The sequence below is a fragment of the Entelurus aequoreus genome, linkage group LG14 (genome assembly GCF_033978785.1).
Source record: "Entelurus aequoreus isolate RoL-2023_Sb linkage group LG14, RoL_Eaeq_v1.1, whole genome shotgun sequence".
Classification (NCBI taxonomy): domain Eukaryota; kingdom Metazoa; phylum Chordata; class Actinopteri; order Syngnathiformes; family Syngnathidae; genus Entelurus; species Entelurus aequoreus.
Genome location: NC_084744.1, coordinates 44,611,458 through 44,635,952, shown reverse-complemented (window position 1 = coordinate 44,635,952; position 24,495 = coordinate 44,611,458). Strand labels below are relative to the sequence as shown.

The window sequence follows — 24,495 nt, the reverse complement described above, 5'->3', positions numbered from 1 at the left end:
CTCATGAATGCTTGTTGCCACTATGGACTTAAAAAGTTACGTACTGTGAGTTCTTCCCTTCATCCATGACTCCAACATTTTTCTTCTTCAGGTGCTCCTGAAGCAATGTTGTACTTCCGTGCCATTTTGCAGGAAACGGTCTTCTTTGAAGTCTTTAAAGTGAAGTGTTCCCACACTTTTGACGACTTAGGTCGTACACTTTTCTCCATTGAAGCAATAACCTCAAGATGTTTCTCCGCTAAACTATCGGTAGTGTTTTCTTGCGCCATTTTTCGAATTTTTCCAGCAAAGGAGACGCCGTCGTCACGTGAGCTGCACATGACACATCATTGGCTAGCTTACGCCACCTCATAGACGTAGCCTCAGCGCCGCCCTGGCGCTGTTTTGTACTGATTTTGATTATTGTTTCTCAGCTGTTTGTAAATGTTGCAGTTTATAAATAAAGGTTTATAAAACAAAAAAAACCAACAACAAAAAAATTACCAAAAAAAAAGCCCCTGCGCATGCGCATGGCATTGTTCGGGAGCCTGTAAAGGACTGTATATTTACTTTAGGGGGATGCTCTAATTTTCACTATTTACCAAATAAAGATAGTCTAGGAGAGAGTGAGAGGACACCACTTATATAGTTAACCAATTTACTATATCATATAATATACAATAATCAGACAATAATAAACACACATTAATTACACTCATACACTCATCACCACTCACACGCTACCTCCCCAATGAAACCTCCCGCACTAAACCAATTACACAACACACTCACACAGTCCAACCTGGGCCCCTTGGCTGGGCCAGAAGATAGTCTGTTGTGGTCCAGCTGATCGTTGGTGCACGTAGGTGGGGGGGTGGGGTGAGTTGCAAATGCTGGATACAAAGGGGGCATTGGAGAGGGGGGACACCTCCCGTTGTAGAGTAGAGAAGGGGGGGGGGCTCGGCCGTGCTTCCTCTTAGTTCCCTCACGAGTCTAGTCTGGAGCGAGAGGAGAACCAGCCTCGTCCTGGGTCACCTCTCTGTCGACTAGCCCGTGAGCGCGAGCCACTAACACTTGTACCTCGCGCTGTCCACTTCCCTCGCAGCAAGGTAGCCGCGATAGCACACAACTAAACTCTACAATGTTCACTCTCCAAACAATAAATAGTCCCAGGGGAGAGTTTCTCTTAAATAAACCTAATCCAAACGTGACTGAACCTAGCGTTCGTGAAGTCACGTTGCAGCCAACAAACACAGGTGCGAGCTGCGGTGAGCTAACTAGCGGTTAGCATGCGCTTCACCTCCTACTGGCAACGTGAAGCGCCCAAAACGTCTTTAAACTTAAACTAGTGCACTGGCACTTAACTGTCACTTATAACAAACCTAAATACAACGCTTAGAGTACTAGTTACTTATCTGATCTGCAACTGTGGTGAACTCTATATCCGGGTAGTATTACCGACGCTCCACTGCGTGTCAATGCCGGAGCTCTTTTAAACACTTTTCTACCTGCCGGCGGAAACGGAAGTGCCCGTAACCATGGAAACCGTAACCGTGGCAACGGTTAAACAACCCTAAAGAAAATACATTTCACCTTCCCAAACAACACATATGAAATAGAAATAAATAATAATAATTAATCCCTTAACAGAAATGATCTATATATAAAACTAAAAGGGACAATTTACACAAATATGCAAACCTTCAGAACAGCATAGTTCCAACGAATCGATGACTAAATTAATCGCCAACTATTTTGGTAATCGATTTTAATCGATTTAATCGATTAGTTGTTGCAGCCCTACTTTAAAGTCATATCCAACAATTGCGACAACAACTTTTTACTGTCAACTGAGTTTTGTTTTTTGATGATTTCTGCTGGTGGTGTGCCTCCAGATTTTTTCAACGCAAAAAATGTGCCTTGGCTCAAAAAAGGTTGAAAAACGCTGCAATAGACCACTAAATGGTAACACCCGAATAAGTTTTTCAACTTGTTTAATTAAGTCGGGGTCCACGTTAATCAATTCATGAGTCTGGTGTGTCTTGACCGCCGCGGCGGAGGCTCACCGAACCCCTAGGTTTCGATCGAACCCAGGATAAGAACCACTGGCCTAAACCCTTTCGGTCTGCAACATTTTCAATTTATGAATGCACAACTGTTTGTTCATGTAACACAGTTTGTTTATTTTGTTGACCACTGACTGAACTGTACTGCAAATGTGCACCAACATTTAAAGTTGTGCATGCCTAAAGGCTGCTCTGCCTCAATGAAATCATGAGCTGCTGCTTCTTCATCATCACCCTCCCCCTCCTCCTCCTCCATCACTGCAGGACTGCGATTGTGATGTTAAAAAAAGTGCCCAGCGTGGGATGATGACACACAGACCCACACACCCACACCCACACACACACACACGTAGGAACGACCCTCCCAGTGGTGTGTTTGCATGACAATGCACTTGCAAGTCACAACTTGTTGCCATGTTTTAAAGCCAGACTATAGAAATACGCGACACAAATAAACTAATTTCGTGTGTTTTTAAGTGGTACATGTTGACATTTTTCAGCCAAAGGCACTTAATAATTATCCCGGTAACAACATACCGATTCATGTATGAAAAAGCTTCATGTTTTTAGAGGTCAGCGTTTAAAGGGGAGAACAACTAAAAGGGGGAACATTCTTCCCCAAAACTTCCCACACACACCAAGACGATGTTAAACGACAACTTATATTCCATGTGACACTTACCTATTGGGAGTGTAATGATCCAAGTGCTTCAGGAGGAGTCTTCCATCTTCACCGAGGTCTCACAATAGCGCGTCTGTTCGCCGAAGTCAGTCCGAGACACTGCGGCTACATGGCGCCAACATTCTCCCACCGTCGCTTCGTACCGGTCACACTTTCACCTCGCGTCTCTGCTCATACGAATGCAAAACGGAGACATTTTGAGAGCACGTCTACGTAGCGGCGCCGTCCGGACTTCTCAACTCTGAAGGCGGCGCATTGGCGGAGGAGGAGGAGGGGAAGAAAATGTAGTAAGCAGGACTGATTGAAGCAGGAAGTTGCTGGTAACGCGGTTACCCACAATGCGCAGTGTCACCCGTATAAGGTTTCCTGTCAGCCCTTTCAAAATAAAACGAAAACCGGAAATAGGAACGTAAAACGTGACACGTTTCCCACAAGTTGTACGACCGTATAACGAGTATTAAAAAAAAAGTTAACTCGAATCATTCAATAGACGCGGAAAGAGTATATACTAAAATACTCTACTCAAGTAAAAGTACACTTAAAATTCTGAAACGTCAGTCAATGTAGAGGCCAAGTCAAGAAAAAATAAAAAGTAGCATTTCAAATGTACTCAGAGTCGAGGCAGTTTAGGTTTGCTGAAAAAAAAACGTCAAAAGCCAGGTGCTCTTTAATGAAGAATTTAAAAAATTACAAATACCTTACACATTTAAAAAAAAAAAAGCAAAACAAAGACCAAAGACATGCACCTGGGGATAGGTTGATTGGCAACACTAAATTGGCCCTAGTGTGTGAATGTGAGTGTGAATGTTGTCTGTCTATCTGTGTTGGCCCTTAATTAGGCGGAAAGAATGTATACTAAAATATTGTACTCAGGTAAAAGTACAGTTACATTTCTGAAATTTTCCAGGCCGAGTCAAGAAAAAAAATAGAAAGTGACATTTCAAATGTACTTAAAGCAGGTGTTTTTTAATGAAACATTTAAAAAAAAAAAAAAAAGACAAATACACACCAACAAATTAAAATAGTACGCAAAGTAAATGCACGTCCAAAATTAATAAATGTGATAAAAATTAACAAAACAAATCGTGTTTTTTATGTTTAAATATTAAAAAATATTTTCTAAAACGCCATGTAAGAGATTTTTTTTCTCAGTTCCACCTGATTTTATGGTAGACGATAATAGTTTTAGTCGTTTTTTTAATGTTTAAAAAGCCATTTCATGAATACCGGTAATACCATTGAATCAAAACACGAAGCAGCAAATTCAGGATTATGCACACAGTATATATACATATATATATATATATATATATATATATATATATATATATATATATATATATATATATATATATATATATATATATATATATATATATATATATATATATATATATATATATATATATATACAATTAATATTAGAAATAGGGTTAGGCGCACTAAGTGTTCAACTTCAGCCTAAACCCTTTCGGTCTGCAACATTTTCTTTTTCAATCTATGAATGTATAACTGTTTGTTTATTTTGTTGACCATTGACCGAAGAATAAACTAACTAACTAACTAACTATTAATTATTTTCTGAAAAGTCATGTGACAGATTTACTCTATTTCACCCGATTTTATTGTAAACGACAAAGGTTAAGTATTTAGTCTCATTTATGTATAAAAAGCCATTTCATGAGTAAGACTACTAAATCAAAACAATGAAGCAGCGAATTACGAATGATGTAATAGTGTACGCACTCAGTAGAGGACGCTGTTGTCCTGATTTATATTCCTGATAAAGGCCGTCAGGGAGAAAGCACATGTTTTATATTATTATTACAACAATTACAAACAATATAGCAAATAAAAATCAGTACTAAACTTGTTGGCTGTATTAGCGGACCGAGTTACAAATATATGTTTCCATTGTCCTTTATTTTGTATTCATGCTTTAAATTATTTTATGAGCATTTTGATCGAGTAAGTTTAATAAATGTACATACTGTATGTACCAGACATAATAGTCTGGTACATACAGTACAATACAATTTATATTTGAAACTTAATCCATGTACATGTTTTGCACTGTAACCTGGTGGCGCTGATATTGCACTATTATGTGGAAAAAAACCCTAAAACTAATAAAACTAGGTGAGGCAATTCCTGAAGGAATTGCGTGTGAATGTTCCAATGCTGAAGTTGAACTGAAATGCTGACAGAATGTAGTATAAATGTAAGAATAGTTTGAATGTTGGAACTTGGCATGGTTTGACTTAGATAAAAAATGTGGGAGTTGTGGAACTTTGAAAAATGTCCCATTCATTTCAATGGGAATTTCATGTAAATTTGGGAATTTCATGTAAATTTAAGAATTCTGGAAAAGCGGGAATTTTTTTGGAAATTGTTAAAAAAAAAAAAAAAAAAGTGAATGTTCTGAATGAGTTGAAATGGTTGGTTTTGGAATTTTTCAAATCGGTTGAGAAAAGTTGAAGTAGTAACATTTTTAATTGAGAAATGGTATTACGGAATTCCTGGAATTTCGGGAAAACCGGGGAATTTTTCCAGTTCAAAAACAACTTAGTTCTTTGGCCTGATTAAGAGGAATGTTTTGACGATGGGTAGAAAAATGTTGAGGAAGTAGTTGACAGTAAAAATGGTGAAAGAAGGGTTTGAAAAAAACGGGTACCGTGGGAATTCCTGGAATTTTTTTGAACTTGGAAAAACAATAGATTGAATGTCCAGGAGGAGGGGAATATGTTGAAAGTAGAATGGTTTGAATCGGATAAAAAATGTGGGAGTTATGGAACTTTGAAAAATGTCCTATTTGTTTCATTGGGAATTTCATGGAAATTTGGGAGTTTCGGGAAAAGCGGGAATTTTTTCGAAATTGTTAAAAAAAAAAAAAAGGATGTTCTGAATGAGTTGAAATGGTTGGTGTCGGAATTTTTCTAATCGGTTGAGAAATGTTGAAGTATAGTAACATTTTTCATTGAGAAAAGGTATTACGGGATTCCTGGATTCCTGGAATTTTGGGAAAACCGTGAATTTTTCCAGTTCAAAAAACAACTTTGTTCTTTGTCCTGATTAAGAGGAATGTTTTGACGGTGGAACGGTTGAAGTGGGTTGAAAAATGTGGAGGAAGTAGTCGACAGTAAAAAGGGTGAAAGAGGGGTTTGAAAAAACGGGAACCCTGGGAATTCCTGGAATTTTTTGGAACTTGGAAAAAGGATAGTTTGAATGTCCAGGATGAGTGGAATATGTTGAAAGTGGAATGGTTTGAATCGTGGAAAAATGGGGGACTGGTGGAAGTTTGAAAAGAAAAATGTCCCGGAAAACTTGGAATTTGGGGAAATCTAGGAATTTTTGGAAATTGTCAAGGGGAAACCCGCGATTCCCGAATAGGCTGAACAGTTTGAAGTTGAAACGGTTTGAATCGGATGGAAAATGTGGAAGGTAGAGCGTGCCAAAATCTGGAGAAAAAGAAGAAGTTGAATAAATAGATGAATTTTGGTGCAGAAAACCATACGTGTGAATTTTGGAGCATTCACACAATGAATTGTTGTGTGAATGCTCCAAAACATTTCCCAGAATTCCCAGTTTTCCGGGACATTTTTCCCATTCAAAATGAATTGGCCATTTTTCAAACTTCCACCATTTGCACATTTTTCAACTGATTCAAACCATTCCACCTTCAACACATTCCACCATCCTGGCAATTTTAACTACCTGTTTTCCAAGTTAAAAAAAATATCCAGGATTTTCCAGAATTCCTGGTTTTCCAAAGCCCTTTTTCCACCCTTTTTTCTGGCGACTACTCCTCCCACATTTTTCAACGCATTTCAACCGTTCCACTGTCAAAACATTCCCCTTAATCAGGAAAAAAAGCAAAGTTGTTTTTAGAACTGGAAAAATTCCCGGTTTTCCCGAAATTCCAGGAATTCCCTAATACCATTTCTCAATTCAACATGTTACTACTTCAACATTTCTCGACCGATTTGAAAAATTCCAACACCAACCGCTTCAACTCATTCAGACCATTCAAGTTTTCTTTTACCATTTTCAAAAAAATTCCCGCATTTCCCGAAATCCCCAAATTTTGGGGAAATTCTAATTGAACCCAATGGGACATTCTTCAAAGTTCCTAAACTCCCACATTTTTCGTCTGATTCAAATCGTTCCAACTTCAAAATATTCAGCCTGTTTGGGAATTGGGTGCTCTACTTCAACAATTATTTTTTTTTAATTCCAGGATTTCAGTTCAACGTCAGCATTGGAGCATTCACACGCAATTCCTTAAGGAATTGCCTCATCTAGTTATATAAGCTCTTCCAGTACAAGTCACTCTCTGTGTTGGTTTACAGCTTTGAAAGACTGTATTTAAATGCCGATCAATGCACTGAAAGTGAAGCTGGATGTTCACCATCCATGTTTGCTTTGGCTCACAGCTGATCCTGCTTTGTTTTTCCTGCTGCCGTTACAGAAATGTCAGTAACCTTTAAGAAACCCCAAATAAACCTCACCACAGACAGACACAAGACAGTAAAGTGCACCGTGCTGTCGTCATGATGTTATGAACTCATACAGACCAAAAAAACACAGCCAAAGTCCAAAAAAAACGTACACAAACAAATGATGATCCCAACAAGGCGATGGCAACATCAGTTCCAAGGAAATATTATGTTGTTGGAGGATTTGTTGAAAGTTAAATGTCAAAAGTACTTGTTGACCATCTGCTTTGTTAATAATTAGCCAGAAGTAGTCTGGCTGCTGTCAGGTTGAAATGATTCAATGTAAAAAAACAGTTGTCTGGTTAATCTCTGAAGGACAAATTAAACATCAGCCAAGTTTCTGTAGAAATACAAAATCAAGTCGAATCTTTTCCCAAACCAAGCTGCACATGTCCAGTCACAGTTTATGTTGCTGGACAATGTAAATCTACTTTGTGGCTCTATAAACTGGAAATACATTATCATAGACGACCACAATGCATTCCACCAGGTATGATACTCTTACTTATGTTTGTATATCATCAATGATTTACACCAGGGGTCCCCAAACTTTTTGACTCGGGGGCCGCATTGGGTTAAAACAATTTGGTCCTTGGTCGGGCTGTATACAGATATATATATATATATATATATATATATATATATATATATATATATATATATATATATATATATATATATATATATATATATATATATATATATATATATATATATATATATATATGAATGAACACATGTGGAGTTATGTACTTAACAAAAAAAGGTGAAATAACTGAAAACATGTTTTATCATCTAGTTTCTTCAAAATAGCCACCCTTTGCTCTCTTGGCATTCTCTCCATGAGCTTCAAGAGGTAGTCACCAGAAAGGGTTTTCACTTCACAGGTGGACCTTATCAGGTTTGATTAGTGGAATTTCTTGCTTTATCAATGGGGTTGATAAAGTACATATATATATATATATATATATATATATATATATATATATATATATATATATATATATATATATATATATATATATATATATATATATATATATATATATATATATATATATATATATATATATATACAGTCGTGGTCAAAAGTTTACATACACTTGTAAAGAACATAATGTCATGGCTGCCTTGAGTTTCCAATCATTTCTACAACTCTTATTTTTTTTGTGATAGAGTGATTGGAGCACATACTTGTTGGTCACAAAACACATTCATGAAGTTTGGTTCTTTTATGAATTTATTATGGGTCTACTGAAAATGCGAGCAAATCTGCTGGGTCAAAAGTATACATACAGCAATGTTAATATTTGCTTACATGTCCCTTGGCAAGTTTCACTGCAATAAGGCGCTTTTGGTAGCCATCCACAAGCTTCTGCTTGAATTTTTGACCACTCCTCTTGACAAAATTGATGCAGTTCAGGGAAATGTGTTGGTTTTTTGACATGGACTTGTTTCTTCAGCATTGTCCACACGTTTAAAGTCAGGACTTTGGGAAGACCATTCTAACACCTTAATTCTAGCCTGATTTAGCCATTCCTTTACCACTTTTGACGTGTGACGTGTGCAAAGCAGTAATCGAGGCAAACGGTGGCTATTTTGAAGAAACGAGAATACAAAACATGTTTTCAGTTATTTCACCTTTTTTTGTTAAGTACATAACTCCACATGTGTTCATTCATAGTTTTGATGTGACAATCTACAATGTAAATAGTCATGAAAATAAAGAAAATGCATTAAATTGAGAAGGTGGGTCTAAACTTTTGGCCTGGACTGTACATGGGACAATGCACATAATGGACATACAGTATACAGTCGCGATCAAAAGTTTACATACACTTGTAAAGAACATAATGTCATGGCTGTCTTGAGTTTCCTATAATTAACAAAAATAGTTTACAAAAATTGAACAGTTTGGCCACAATACCCAGCAATATGTTTGGAGGAGAAAAGAGGAGGCCTTTAATCCTAGGAACACCATTTCTACCGTCAAGCATGGTGGTAGTATTATGCTCTGGGCCTGTTTTACTGCCAATGGAACTGTTGCTTTAAATGGGACAATGAAAAAGGAGGATTCCCTCCAAATTCTTCAGGATAACCTAAAATCATCAGCCCGGAGGTTGGGTCTTGGGCGCAGTTGGGTGTTCCTACAGGACAATGACCCCAAACACACGTCAAAAGTGGTAAAGGAATGGCTAAATCAGGCTAGAATTAAGGTTTTAGAATGGCCTTCCCAAAGTCTTGACTTTAAACGTGTGGACAATGCTGAAGAAACAAGTCCAACAAATTTAGCTGAACCGCACCAATTTTGTCGAGAGGAGTGGTCAAAAATTCAAGCAGAAGCTTGTGGATGGCTACCAAAAGCGCCTTATTGCAGTGAAACTTGCCAAGCGACATGTAAGCAAATATTAACATTGCTGTATGTATACTTTTGACTTTGATTTTCAGTAGACCCATAATAAATTCATAAAAGAACCAAACTTCATGAATGTTTTTTGTGACCAACAAGTATGTGCTCCAATCACTCTATCACAAAAAAATAAGAGTTGTAGAAAGTATTGGAAACTGAAGACAGCCATGACATTATGTTCTTTGCAAGTTTATGTCAACTTTTGATCGCGACTGTAAAATGTTAATGAGCCAGATTGTAGCCAAAGCCTCATTTTTCATGCTAATTTTTTTGCTGTTTTTCTCCGCCACACGTAGAAAGCCGGTCTGAGAAAATAATGCATACATTAAACCGGTTGCCGGTGGAGAAAAAGAATGGGGAACCCTGCTCTACGCAACAAGATCACTGTTGTTTTTTTGGGAATGTGCTGCAAAAAATGTCTGCCAGTTAAATAGCCCTGCATTAGTACTTCCACACATACAGTATGTCCTCATTCAAACACCTGGAACAAGTCCTGTTAAACTTTTTAATAAAGTAAAAAAAGACAGATTTACTCTTCTGGTGATAAATTTGTCTAATAACAGTCACTGGTGGTGTCTGCTTGATGAAATATTTGACGGTAAAACAGTTATTATTACGACTATGAATCCACGGACGTCCCACCGGCACAATGCGAGCGAGCTATTTAGCAGTGCGTGCCTCACCAACGCTGCCATGTGTCAAATTGATGCGGTGGTCGGAATGTTCCGAGACCTGTGTTTGCTCTCGCAAGTTGCAGTGGTTGTGTTGACCAAGCCAGGTCAAAAAGGTTATCAGCGTGTTCCCATGTCACATAATTGGGATCCTCAGACATGACGAGCTTCCTAAGGGTTGGTTCATGCTTTCATTAGCGCGTTTGCTACTCCTCTCCCCGCAGCCAATCGGCAGCAAGGTCAGAGGTCACCACTATATCAGCTCTAGCTCGGAGGCAAAATATTAGTTGGGACATTAGCTGCGATACTTGCCATAATTTGATCTTTCTTGCACTCATGGCACCCATTCTACTGAACTGCATGGGGAATGACCACAGTGACCACAACAAGTAAGTCCACATTTTTGCTCTCGCAAATCTCTATCTGGTCACTTCAAAAACTGTCTTTGCGTCTTTAGGCCACACGTCCAGGTGAAAAACCCTTACTTGGACACCATGGAGGAGGACATCCTCTACCACTTCAGCCTGAGCACCAAGTCTCACAACCTGCCAGAGATGTTTGGCGACATAAAGGTGCGACATTCGCCAAAACACGACTGTAACGTTTAAAAGCCACTTCAAAGTTGACATACGCTTGTAAATAATATAATGTCATGGCTGACTTGAGTTTCCAATAATTTCTACAACTCTTAGTGTACAGCTCTGGTAATGGGTACATGCGCACCCACCTGCACAAATGTACTTCAAAATGTAACAATCAAAATAAATATGACCTTTGTTTTGTTTACTAGGGCATGCATATATAATATGCATTAGTTTGACCATTTAAAATCAACGATAATAAAAAGGAGATGCTTGGAAATAGCATTAAAATGCCCCAAAAACTTGGAAAAACGCGATTCATAGCGTTACTTTTTGGTGTAACCATCATGAGCGTTCTGTTCAGGTATATTTCTTTTATATTTTGATAAATCATCATATTTATGTATTACTAAATTTAAATAGGTATTGATCAATCTTCAAGCTGTGTGTATTTGATTTCAGTTTGCTTTTGACATCTTATTTAGAATTGTAGTTGAAACTTTTACAACCTTGTGTTGCGCTCATGATGGCATAACCAAACTGGATTTCATTTAATGATCTTATTTTGAATATTTATTCCCTTTTTTACATTTAATATATTTAAATATTCATTTACAAACATTGAATACATTTAAAATATCAATAAAATGCAATTGCCTTCATCTTATAGGGTAATGTTTAGTTACACCAAGACATGAGCGTAACACTAAGCTTCATCACTTTGACTTGTAATATCTCTAATTCTGGTGGTGTTTTATGCTTTTTTCTTTTTGGAACATGTACTATACATATAATACAATAAAGTCCCATATAAAATTATGTTTCTAGCAATACTTTAATTTTGCCTTTGAAAGTAACACTCCAATGTCCATTAGTGGAGCTGTACACCTTGTTTTTTTTGTGATGGAGTGATTGGAGCACATACTTGTTGGTCACAAAAAAAATTCATGAAGTTTGGTTCTTTTAGGAATTTTTTATGGGTCTACTGAAAATGTGAGCAAATCTGCTGGGTCAAAAGTATACATACAGCAATGTTAATATTTGCTTACATGTCCCTTGGCAAGTTTCACTGCAATAAGGCGCTTTTGGTAGCCATCCACAAGCTTCTGCTTGAATTTTTGACCACTCCTCTTGACAAAATTGGTGCAGTTCAGCTAAATGTGTTGGTTTTCTGACATGGACTTGTTTCTTCAGCATTGTCCACACGTTTAAGTCAGGACTTTGGGAAGGCCATTCTAAAACCTTAATTCGGGCCTGATTTAGCCATTCCTTTACCACTTTTGACGTGTGTTTGGGGTCATTGTCCTGTTGGAACACCCAACTGTGCCCAAGACCCAACCTCCGGGTTGATGATTTTAGGTTGTCCTGAAGAATTTGGAGATAATCCTCCTTTTTCATTTTCCCATTTACTCTCTGTAAAGTATACTTGCCAACCCTCCCGGATTTTCCGGGAGACTCCTGGAATTCAGTGCCTCTCCCGAAAACCTCCCGGAAGAAATTTTCTCCCGAAAATCTCCCAGAATCCATGCGGACCTCAGTGGGGACAGCGACGACAGTCTGTTTTCACATCCGCTTTCCCACGATATAAACAGCGTGCCTGCCCAATCACGTTATAACTGTAGAATGATCGAGGGCGAGTTCTTGGTTTCTTATGTGGGTTTATTGTTAGGCAGTTTCATTAACGTCCTCCCAGCGCGGTAACAACACACAACAACAGCAGTCACGTTTTCGTCTACCGTAAAGCAGTTTGTCTGCCGTAAACAGCAATTTTGTGACACTCTTAAACAGGACAATACTGCCATCTACTGGATAGCCTCCGGAACACTGAAATTCAAGTATTTATTTTATTTATATGTATAATAAAATAAATAAATAAATATATATATATATATATATATATATATATATATATATATATATATATATATATATATATATATATATATATATATATATATATATATATATATATATATATATATATAGCTAGAATTGAACGTCAAGTATTTCACACACATATATATATATAAATATATATATATATATATATATATATATATATATATATATATATATATGAAATACTCGAGTTGGTGAATATTAGCTGTAAATATACTCCTCCCCTCTTAACCACGCCCCCGCCCCGCCCCCAACCACAGCCCCGCCCCACCCCACCCCCCATCTCCCGGAATCGGAGGTCTCAAGGTTGGCAAGTATGCTGTAAAGCCCCAGTTCCATTGGCAGCAAAACAGGCCCAGAGCATAATACTACCACCACCATGCTTGACAGACGGTAGGAATTGTGTTCCTAGGATTAAAGGCCTCACCTTTTCTCAATTTTTGTTTCATCTGACCACAGAACTTTCCTCCAGAAGGTTTTATTTTTGTCCATGTATTGTCAGATGAAACAAAAAATTGAGCTGTTTGGCCACAATACCCAGCAATATGTTTGGAGGAGAAAAGGCGAGGCCTTTAATCCCAGGAACACCATCCCTACCGTCAAGCATGGTGGTGGTAGTATTATGCTCTGGGCCAATGGAACTGGTGCTTTACAGAGAGTAAATGGGACAATGAAAAAGGAGGATTACTTCCAAATTCTTCAGGACAATCTAAAATCATCAGCCCGGAGGTTGGGTCTTGGGCGCAGTTGGGTTTTCCAACAGGACAATGACCCCAAACACACGCCAAACGTGGCAAAGGAATGGCTAAATTAGGCTAGAATGAAGGTTTTAGAATGGCCTTCCCAAAGTCCTGACTTAAACGTGTGGACAATGCTGAAGAAACAAGTCCATGTCAGAAAACCAACACATTTAGCTGAACTGCACCAATTTTGTCAAGAGGAGTGGTCAAAAATTCAAGCAGAAGCTTGTGGATGGCTACCAAAAGCACCTTATTGCAGTGAAACTTGCCAAGGGACATGTAAGCAAATATTAACATTGCTGTATGTATACTTTTGACCCAACAGATTTGCTCACATTTTCAGTAGACCCATAATAAATTCATAAAAGAACCAAACTTCATGAATGTTTTTTGTGACCAACAAGTATGTGCTCCAATCACTCTATCACAAAAAAAATAAGAGTTGTAGAAATGATTGGAAACTCAAGACAGCCATGACATTATGTTCTTTACAAGTGTATGTAAACTTTTGATCGCGACTGTATACAGCCCTTAATCACAAATGTCTTAAAGGGCTGCACAAGCCTCAACGACATCCTGGGCTCAGATCCCACGTCAGGGCAAGAAAAAACCTTGTGAGGAAAGAGAATTAATTAACTCATATTATGTTTTGCTTATGGTGAAGGTATATTTTCACTTTGGAGAATTAAAACCACCAAGATTAAGTAAATAGTGCTATTTCAGTTTGAGCACATAAGGCCCTTTAGTGTGACATTCGCAGGTGGATTGGATTACTTGTTGTAGGGAAAGAGGCTCTAATTGGGACTTCGGAATGCAAAAGTGTTAGCCCTATCCTGGAGAAGAGACTACATGTCTAGCTCAACGGCAACATTTAAGTTATGACTTAAAGCAGTTGTTTTCCAGACACTTACACACAAACATCTCCTTTTATGGTTTTATGGTCAGGGTGTGCTATCCTGACTTAGCACACACACCCAGAGACAGGACGGAGGAATATAAAACTGATGGTTTGGCTTCTCAAAGTTAGGAGTGGTTAATTTTTTTGAATTGACCTCCTCCATGTACTGCAGTCCTGTATAATGATGCTCGCTTGTAATAAGGCACATTTTAGTTCAGTAAAGCGTCTCTGATGTCTCTTTTGATCCAGCCGCACTGCCGTGTCGCCCTCCTGTCCGGACGACGATGACAAGACCAGAAATAAACATCATGAGCTGACAGAATGTGTTTTATTCTATAGTTTGTGTGTGTCGGTGGCAGCGCCAATCGCATGAAGGCCTTCGCACAGTTCATCCACGAGGAGCTGAAGCTGCCTGGCAACCCGGCGGAAATCCGAGATATATGCGAGGGAACTGACCGCTACTGCATGTATAAAGTGGGACCGGTGCTTTCTATTAGTGTGAGTATTACATACATTCCTCTCACGCCTCTCTGAATTGAAATACTGTAATAATATTCATTTATTCAACCGGTAATTTGCATAATCGTGAGCAAAATAAGTCAATACATTGAGTTAAGATAACATTCAGCAACAACTTTAAACAATTTCCAAGTTATCCCTCTGGGGCACACATCATTTAACAACAACAAAGTAGTGTCAGGACAAAAAGGTTGCTTATAAATAGAGATGTCCATCGGCCGATAAATGCGTTAAAATGTAATATCGGAAATTATCGGTATCGTTTTTTTTTATTATCGGTATCGTTTTTTTTATTATTTTTTTTATTTTTATTAAATCAACATAAAAAACACAAGATACACTTACAATTAGTGCACCAACCCAAAAAACCTCCCTGCCCCATTTACACTCATTCACACTCATTCACACAAAAGGGTTGTTTATTTCTGTTATTAATATTCTGGTTCCTACATTATATATCAATATATATCAATACAGTCTGCAAGGGATACAGTCCGTAAGCACACATGATTGTGCGTGCTGCTGGTCCACTAATAGTACTAACCTTTAACAGATAATTTTACTCTATAATGTAACTGTTTTTATATTGTTTTACTTTCTTTTTTATTCAAGAAAATGTTTTTAATTTATTTATCTTATTTTATTTTATTCATTTTTTTTTTTTAAAGTACCTTATCTTCACCATACGTGGTTGTCCAAATTAGGCATAATAATGTGTTAATTCCACGACTGTATATATCAGTTGATATCGGTATCGGTTGATATCGGTATCGGTAATTAAAGAGTTGGACAATATCGGAATATCGGATATCAGCAAAAAGCCATTATCGGACATCCCTACTTATAAATATCTTTTGGATTTTTTTAACACTATTTTTTCCCTCAGATCTCTCAATCAACTTCAGTCCGAAATAAAACTGGCCAACAGGTCATGTTTTTTTTTTTTTATTTTAACTGATGCTATCAAAAAATGAAATAGATTAACCACTTATTAATGATACTTTTAAATTAACTTAAAAAAAGAGCCTAATATTTGCACACAGATGCAATTTTATTGTCAGTATGTAATCAAAAAAATATTTTTTAATGTTTTACTTGAATGCACTTCATTTATTTGCTCAAAAAGTGGTGTCTAAAGTCCAATCAGGACTTTAAAATAATACCTATTAAATCATTCTTATTACCCGTTGTACAAAAGTGAACGTGGATTCATGAAATGGAAAATGGCCGATTTAGTGTGCCATCATGTCATAACAATGCACGACTGCAACTTCCTTGCCTTTTTGGGTTGTATTTATTTCAGAGCTGTCAAAGTTAATGCAATAATAAGGCTCAAACTGCAAGTCACTTTAACGAGCTCATTTTTTTAACTTGCATTTGACCCTCAATCCGTTCCGTAGCGTGGGAAAATGTATTGGCGTGCAGTTACTGTTGAGCCACAAGCTGGAAAATAGCGAGCAGAAATGCACAAAGAAAAGGGTACATTATGGAAATCTCAGATCCGAAGCCATGGCAAGTCGTTCTCCCGACATTAGACAATTTGATCTTTGATCGCCGTGAGACGACATCCTTTACTTCCGTGTTTGGATTACGGTTGAGTGCATTGATAATACAAAATGTAGATTGTTACACTAACGGCTTTAACAGGATGCAATAAAAGCTCAGCAGAAAAGCAGGAGATTGAGAGAAAGTTTTATCAGAGACTTTCATGTCGTCAAAACCTGTCAAGACATCTCTTCTCAAACCAATCACGCACTTCCGGCTTCACGATAATCGCACTACAGGTCACATTTGGTCTAACTACAATAACAGAATAGAAAAGCCGTCCTACATTACGATCATACTTTGTCAAATATGTTTTGTAATGTAACCTGTGATGTTTCTACCTCAAGAAATGTTTTCTGTCAGATTGAAATAAAGTGTATATTCTTTTAAAACCTGTTTTAAATGATAGTTCTCAATTATAGACTATTTAGCAGGCGGAATATTACAATGTATCTAATAAATGGAGAAAGTTAAGACATTGCCATGCAGAGATACAAATACCATTAACTTGTACAACATGTAATGTACAGAATATCAGAACAATTTATTCAGGTAGAAATATCACAGATTACATTAGCAAAAAATATTTGACAATAATCCACATGTCGAGTTATTAATGTGTGTAACTGGTATCTAAACATGGAAGTGTAGCTCCTCCCCTCTGAATGCAAGTGCTCCTAAAACAGGAATGCAAATTCTGTATTTCAACAAAATACAAAATCTGGCAAGACAACTACTCCAAGGAATAAAAAAAAAGCGTGTTTATGTCCATTTTAAGGCGAGCCGTTTAAAAAAGCATAATGTTTGAAAAACATTTCATAAAAGTAAACTATATGCTAATAAACACTTGAAAATGATCTGTCAAGTGTACACTTCTCAATGATGAAAAATGATATTATCTGCAATTAGAGTTAATTAGGGGCGGTATAGCTCGGTTGGTAGAGTGGTCGTGCCAGCAACTTGAGGGTTCCAGGTTCGATCCCCGCTTCTGCCATCCTAGTCACTGCCGTTGTGTCCTTGGGCAAAATGTAACTTACATATTGGGTTTCACAATGTAAAGCGGATAGAGTCACTAGAGAAAAGCGCTATATAAATATAATTCACTTCACTTAACTATAAACAAACTGTGATTAATTGCCCTAATTTACATACTGTTGTATTTATATTAGTGCTAGGAAATAATACATTTTGTAAATCAGATTAATCACATTTTTCAATTTGGATTTATCATGATAAATCATAGGTTAATACTGGCTTGCATAATTTGAATTAACTTAAAAAAAAAAGAGCCCGACATTTGGACACAAACGGTGTCAAACAAATATTTGGTAAATGTTTTATTTGAATGCACATCATTTATTTGCTCAAAATTTGGTTAAGAGTTGTATCTAAAGTCCAGTCAGGTGTATTTTGAAGTGAGATTTGCCCGTAAGTACAGCAGTTGGAGTGTCCTCACTCATCTTTGCCCTGACATATGCATTGACTTGTTTACTGACCATATAACAGGTCTCACCTTTCAGGTACCGGTAGCCATCCACGGTTAAGGAAAAGGAGCACGTGGGGTTAAAATAAATTGCGTGATTAATCTGTGTATTGATTAGATCATTTTTTTGTTAAATCATTATTTTTAACAGCCCTAATTTCAACCCTTTGAATGCCAATTCGATCTAATTATGTCAGATTTTTATTTTGGAAAAATTGCATAAAATGAGTTATCATCCATTTAGTAAATGTTAAAGGTTAAAAAATACCTCAATATACATAAGATTAGTAATAAAACTAACGTTGATGCATTGTATCATATTTTTTCTGTGTCAAATTCCAAAACCTGATTTTTTTTGTTTATTTATTCATGAATTTTTGTCATTTATTTACTGTATATTCATTTAAGGTCGGTACCGCAATTTGTAACATTCAAACAAGACCTGTCAGTCAGTGTGATTCTCCAAACACAGACGAAAGTGCTAACGAAGGACTGAGATGTGCATTTTTATGCCAATATTGAATTTCCTGCCTCTTACACTTCACCAGCCCAGATTTAATAGCACATGCAAAATAGTAATGTGTACAACTCAAAAGGTGGACTTACAGATGTTTTTTAATTTCAACACTCAAAGTAAATTATTTAAATAAAAAACAACTTTAGGAACTATGTTTTTATAAAAAAAACGTCCAACCGGAACTCTCTAATTGTCAATACGTGGACTATGGGGTGTTTTGTTTTCCCGAAATGCAAAGGAAAGTTGGAGCGGGCAAGGCATGAAGGTAAGGACATATTTATTTTAAAACTATCAAAAGGAACGAACGAAAAGCGCGCACAAGGGCGGAAGTACAAACTTGGCTATGAACAAAATTAACACATAAACAGACTAAGGACATGAAACAAAACTTACTTGGTCAAGCATGAAAAGATCATAGACTTATGGCATGGACGCATAATCATGGAGGTAACAGAGTTAATGTCGCCCGACTGACTGCCTGGCAACTACAAGCACAAATACTGGTGACATGATTAGTGAAAACAGGTGCGTGACTCAGAATGTGAAAACGTGAAGCAGGTGGAACTAATGGTAGTCATGGTAACAAAACAAGCAAGACTGCACAACCAGGAAAAAAGAGTCCAAAAAAAAACAGCACTTGGCCAAACAAAAACATGATTAACAGACATGACACTAATAACTAAAGTTCCTTGAGTGAATAATGTAAACTCACTACACCGGTATGTTTTAGCGCTCTCATGGGGAGTTTACCGACAGATATAAGTAAGAACTTTACACTACTTTATATTAGAAATGGCAACAGCGGAGGATGAATGTCCCATAACAAGAAGATAGAGAAAAACAAGAAGCTTATCGACTACAAAGGCGGACGCGCGCAATCTTTCAGGATTTATGCAGATCCCAAATACAGATCAGCAGGTACCAGAAGATAAGAAAAGTTGCTTTTGCATAATATTGCGAAACAAAACGGCAGATAATATGTCTTACCTTATACACACACCATAATGACACTCCTATGTTGAAGCACAGTACAATCCATCAAGCGGTGCGGCTTCATAGCTTACCAAAGTCCTACTAAAACATTTTGATGGATTTTGTTTGTAATGTTCTATATTTTCAATGGAACATATAAAATGTTGGTGTTGTTTACTTGAGTCATATTGCCATCATATTGCAGTCTACACGTATCTCTTATGTTTGACTGCCATCTACTGCTCACACTTATCATTACACCATGTACCAAATAAAATAGCTTTGAGGTCGGTAAGCAAAACCAGAATCATTCCGTACATTAGGTTGTAAGGCGCACTGTCGGGTTTTGAGGGGAAAAAATTTATTTTTAGTGCGCCTTATAGTCCGGAAATAGTCTGGTGAATATTTATTTTTTCTTGAGCTGCTCCACCTTACACTTTAGGGACAAAACCCACTGCAGTAGGTATAATTTTGTCATGCATGTAGCTTAAATAGCAAGTGTTGTCTTGCAGCATGGTATGGGCGTCCCGTCCATCTCTATTATGCTGCACGAGCTCATCAAACTGCTGCACCACGCCCACTGCAGGGATGTGATCCTGTTTCGCCTGGGGACATCGGGTGGTGTTGGTAAATACCCGTTATTTTTTGCTTGGAGTTTCCAAAAGTCTATGTCAAATTGAAAAAAATATATATATTTTGATCATTCAGGTCTGGCCCCGGGCACGGTGGTAGTGACCGACAAAGCAGTGGACTACTCTTTCAGGCCCCAGTTTGAGCAGGTGGTGCTGGGTAAAGTGATCACCCGGAGCACCGTGCTGGATGAAGGGGTGGCCAGCGAGCTTCTGCAGTGCTCCTCTGAGCTCCAGAACCTTCCCACCGTGATTGGAAACACCATGTGCACACACGACTTCTACGAAGGTGAGACATGGCGCGTTACAGGTGTCACCCGAGTGTTAAGGCAGAGGTTCTCAAGTATTTACGCTCCCCCGGGAGACCCCACCCTGAAGTCAAAGTTGATGTTTAAAGATTTCATTATGCTATTGCCTCCCTGACACCCCGTCGTCCCCAAAAAAAGGGGTGCACCCAACTATTTGAGAAGCACTGCATTAGGGTTGTAGGGTATACCGGTATTGGTATAGTACGGGGGTCGGCAACCCGCGGCTCTAGAGCCGCATGCGGCTCTTTAGCGCCGCCCTAGTGGCTCTCTGGAGATTTTTCAAAAATGTATGAAGAATGGAAAAAGATGAGGGGGAAAAAAAAATCATTTTTTTAAATTTTAGTATGGTTTCTGTAGGAGGACAAACATGACACAAACCTCCGTAATTGTTATAAATCACACTGTTTATATTAAATATGCTTCACTGATTCAAGTATTTGGCGAGCGCCGTTTTGTCCTACTTATTTTGGCGGTCCTTGAACTCACCGTATAGTCTGTTTACATGCATAACTTTCTCCGACTTTCTAGGACGTGTTTTATGCCACTTCTTTTTCTGTCTCATTTTGTCCACCACACTTTTAACGTTGTACATGAGTGCACAAAGGTGAGTTTTGTTGATGTTATTGACTTGTGTGAAGTGCTAATCAGACATATTTGGTCACTGCATGACTGCAAGCTAATCGATGCTAACATGCTATTTAGGCTAGCTATATGTACATATTGCATCATTATGCCTAATTTGTAGCTATGTTTGAGCTAATTTAGTTTCCTTTAAGTCCTCTTAATTAAATGTATATCTCATGACACATGTAATATGGCTTTTAATTTTGTGCGGCTCCAGACAGATTTGTTTTTGTTTTTTTGGTCCAATATGGCTCTTTCAACATTTTGGGTTGCCGACCCCTGGTATAGTACATCAATACTAATAAATCATATTCGGTACTATACCGCCTCTAAAAAGTACCGGTCCCCCACCCCCCGCCCCCTTGTCGTTGTCACGTCGTGTCATTGCTGGTTTACGAGCAGACGAGCATGTTCGGCAGCGCACACACACAGAGTACTTACAAGCAGACACAGTGTGTAGACAGAAAATGGAGAACGGACACATTTTGGCTTAAAAAGTAAAGAGAAAGGTGAAGTTATAACACTGAAATGCCCTCAGAAAGAGGTGCTTTAAGACATGGCTGAAGTCCATCCGCAGTTTGCAGTGTTGTAGCTACTTCTAAATCACTAATCCTCGTCTCCATGGCGACAAATAAAGTAAGTTTCTTACAAGTATCATTATCACTGCAGGACGAGGAATAGCTAAACATGCTTCACTACACACTGTAGCTAACCGGCGTCAAAATGTAAACAAACGCCATTGGTGGATCTATACCTAACATCCACTGTAATGATACCAAGTACATGCACGTATCTAGTCGATACTACTATGATTACATCGATATTTTTTATCGTCGCAAATTCTTCTTTCGTTTAAAAAAACTGTATATTATGTTTATAAACTCAGGAAATATGTCCCTGGACACATGAGGACTTTGAATATGACCAATGTATGATCTTGTAATTACTTGGTATCGGATTGATACCCAAATTTGTGGTATCATCCAAAACTAATGTAAAGTATCAAACAACAGAAGAATAAGTGATTATTACATTTTAACAGAAGTGTAGATAGAACATGTTGAAACAGAAAGTAAGCAGATATTAACAGTAAATTAACAAGTAGATTAATAATTCATTTTCTACCGCTTGTCCTTGATAATGTTGACAAAATAATAGGTACAGTAGATAAATGACACAATATGTTACTGCATATGTCAGCAGACTAATTAGGAGCCTTTGTTTGTTTACTTACTACTAAAAGACAAGTTGTCTTGTATGTTCACTATTTTATTTAAGGACAAACTTGCAATAAGAAACATCTCTTAAGGCCCAAGCTGTTTGTTTACATGCTTTTTTTATTTCTCTTTGCTATTTGGGCTTATTGGACCCTAATTAGAATAAAAAACTAAGAATCATCTTTTGATATGATGTAGTGAAGTGAAGAGAAGTGAATTATATTTATATTGCGCTTTTCTCTAGTGACTCAAAGCGCTTTAACATAGTGAAACCCAATATCTAAGTTACATTTAAACCAGTGTGGGTGGCACTGGGAGCAGGTGGGTAAAGTGTCTTGCCCAAGGACACAACGACGGGGATCGAACCTGGAACCCTCAAGTAGCTGGCACGGCCACTCTACCAACCGAGCTATACCGCCTCATGTACTTAGTCCATAAGTAACAAAAGTGTACTTCATGTTTAGTGACATGCTAATTCTTATTTTTACACTTTTTTTCCCCCAAATTCCATTGTATGTTATACTCTTCTGACACCACCAGATGGCAGTATAAGTGTCCACATAAGCGGCCATAAGACCCCAATTCAGTAGTGTACACAATTTTGGAAATAAGAGCTAAAAGGTGCTGTCCACGCATGTGGCCACTAAGGCCTTTAGAGGTTTTTAATGTACCCTAACATTTTTTGTTAAAATAAAGCTTATAATGCAATTTTTTGTGGTCCCCTTTATTTAGAAAAAAGTATCGAAAAGTACCTAAAAGTATCAAAATACATTTTGGTACCGCTACCGGTACCAAAATATTGGTATCTGTAATGTTAACACTAAAGTTAAACTTAAAGTACCACTGATAGTCACACACACACACTAGGTGTGGTGAAATTAACCCCTGCATTTGACCCACCTCCTGGGAGGTGAGGGGAGCAGTGAGCAGCAGGGGTGGCCACGCTCGGGAATCATTTTTGGTGATTTAACCCCCAATTACAACCCCTGATGCTGAGTGCCAAGCAGGGAGGTAATGGGCCCCATTTTTTATAGTCTTTGGTATGACTCGGCCGGGGTTTGAACTCACGACCTACCGATCTCAGGGCGGGCACTCTAACCACCAGGCCACTGAGCAGGGCTACACTGCATTAAAGGGCTGTTTGGAACTTCACTTGACCACGTAAGGGACAAGCGGTAGAAAATACATTTTTGTCAAGATACCCAGGAGTGAACCGCTCTCGTTGTGTCCTAGGTCAAGGTCGACTTGACGGGGCTCTGTGCTCCTTCTCCCACGAGGAAAAGCTGGAGTATCTGAGGAAAGCCTACGAAGCAGGAGTGCGGAACATCGAAATGGAGTCCACCGTCTTTGCCGCCATGTGTCGCGTCTGCGGCCTCAAAGGTGAGGAGTCCGAGTCTACTTTTGTTACTTTTCTGGTCCGAACGATTTTTGTTTTTTCGTCCCACGCCAGCGGCTGTCGTCTGCGTCACATTGTTGAACCGCTTCGAGGGAGACCAGATCACGTCCCCTCATGACGTCCTGGTGGACTACCAGCAGAGGCCCCAGGCTCTCGTGGCCCACTTTATTAAGAAACGCCTTGGCCATGTTGTCTAAAACCACAGCACTGCCATACCCCTCTGAAATCAGTATACACTATATTGCCAAAAGTATTTGGCCACCTGCCTTGACTCACATATGAACTTGAAGTGCCATCCCATTCCTAACCCATAGGGATCAATATGATGTTGGTCCACCTTTTGCAGCTATTACAGCTTCAACTCTTCTGGGAAGGCTGTCCACAAGGTTGCGGAGTCTTTTTTTAACAGGAATTTTCGACCATTCTTCCAAAAGCGCATTGGTGAGGTCACACACTGATGTTGGTCCAGAAGGCCTGGCTCTCAGTCTCCGTTCTAATTCATCCCAAAGGTGTTCAGGTCAGGACTCTGTGCAGGCCAGTCAAGTTAACCCACACCAGACTCTGTCATCCATATCTTTATGGACCTTGTCATGAAAAACAACCCCACACCACAATTCTGATCATTTGGATGGGTGGCCAAATACTTTTGGCAATACAGTGTATATAAATTCAACTGATGTGTATATACTCTATTTAAAGGGGAACTGCACTTTTTTTGGGACGTTTTTCTCTCGTTCACAATCCTTATAAGAGACAAGAAGACAAAAGGTTGGTTTTTTTTGCATTCTTATTTGTTCTAATTCATCCGAAAGGTGTTTTATCAGAGTTCAGGTCAGGACTCTGTGCAGGCCAGTCAAGTTCAT

At 38.2% G+C, this 24,495-nt stretch overlaps 2 protein-coding genes across 4 annotated transcripts in view; one reads left to right on the top strand and one right to left on the bottom strand.

The window, feature by feature from the left end:
• Positions 1-3,085, bottom strand: part of LOC133664934 (activin receptor type-1-like) — a 72,128-nt gene extending 69,043 nt beyond the window's left edge. The window contains exon 1 of one of the 3 annotated variants that reach the window (XM_062069976.1): positions 2,728-3,085. The gene's annotated coding sequence lies outside the window, so the exon portion shown is untranslated. The remainder of the gene's footprint in view (positions 1-2,727) is intronic. The other 2 variants (XM_062069977.1, XM_062069975.1) reach the window with 2 other exon arrangements.
• A 7,439-nt stretch (positions 3,086-10,524) lies between these two features.
• Positions 10,525-24,495, top strand: upp2 (uridine phosphorylase 2). The gene is made up of 7 exons (XM_062069973.1): positions 10,525-10,693; positions 10,762-10,876; positions 14,762-14,920; positions 19,971-20,085; positions 20,167-20,376; positions 23,470-23,616; positions 23,687-24,495. Exons 1-7 carry the CDS (start codon positions 10,641-10,643, stop codon positions 23,827-23,829), a joined length of 942 nt encoding a protein of 313 aa, XP_061925957.1. The 5' UTR covers positions 10,525-10,640; the 3' UTR covers positions 23,830-24,495.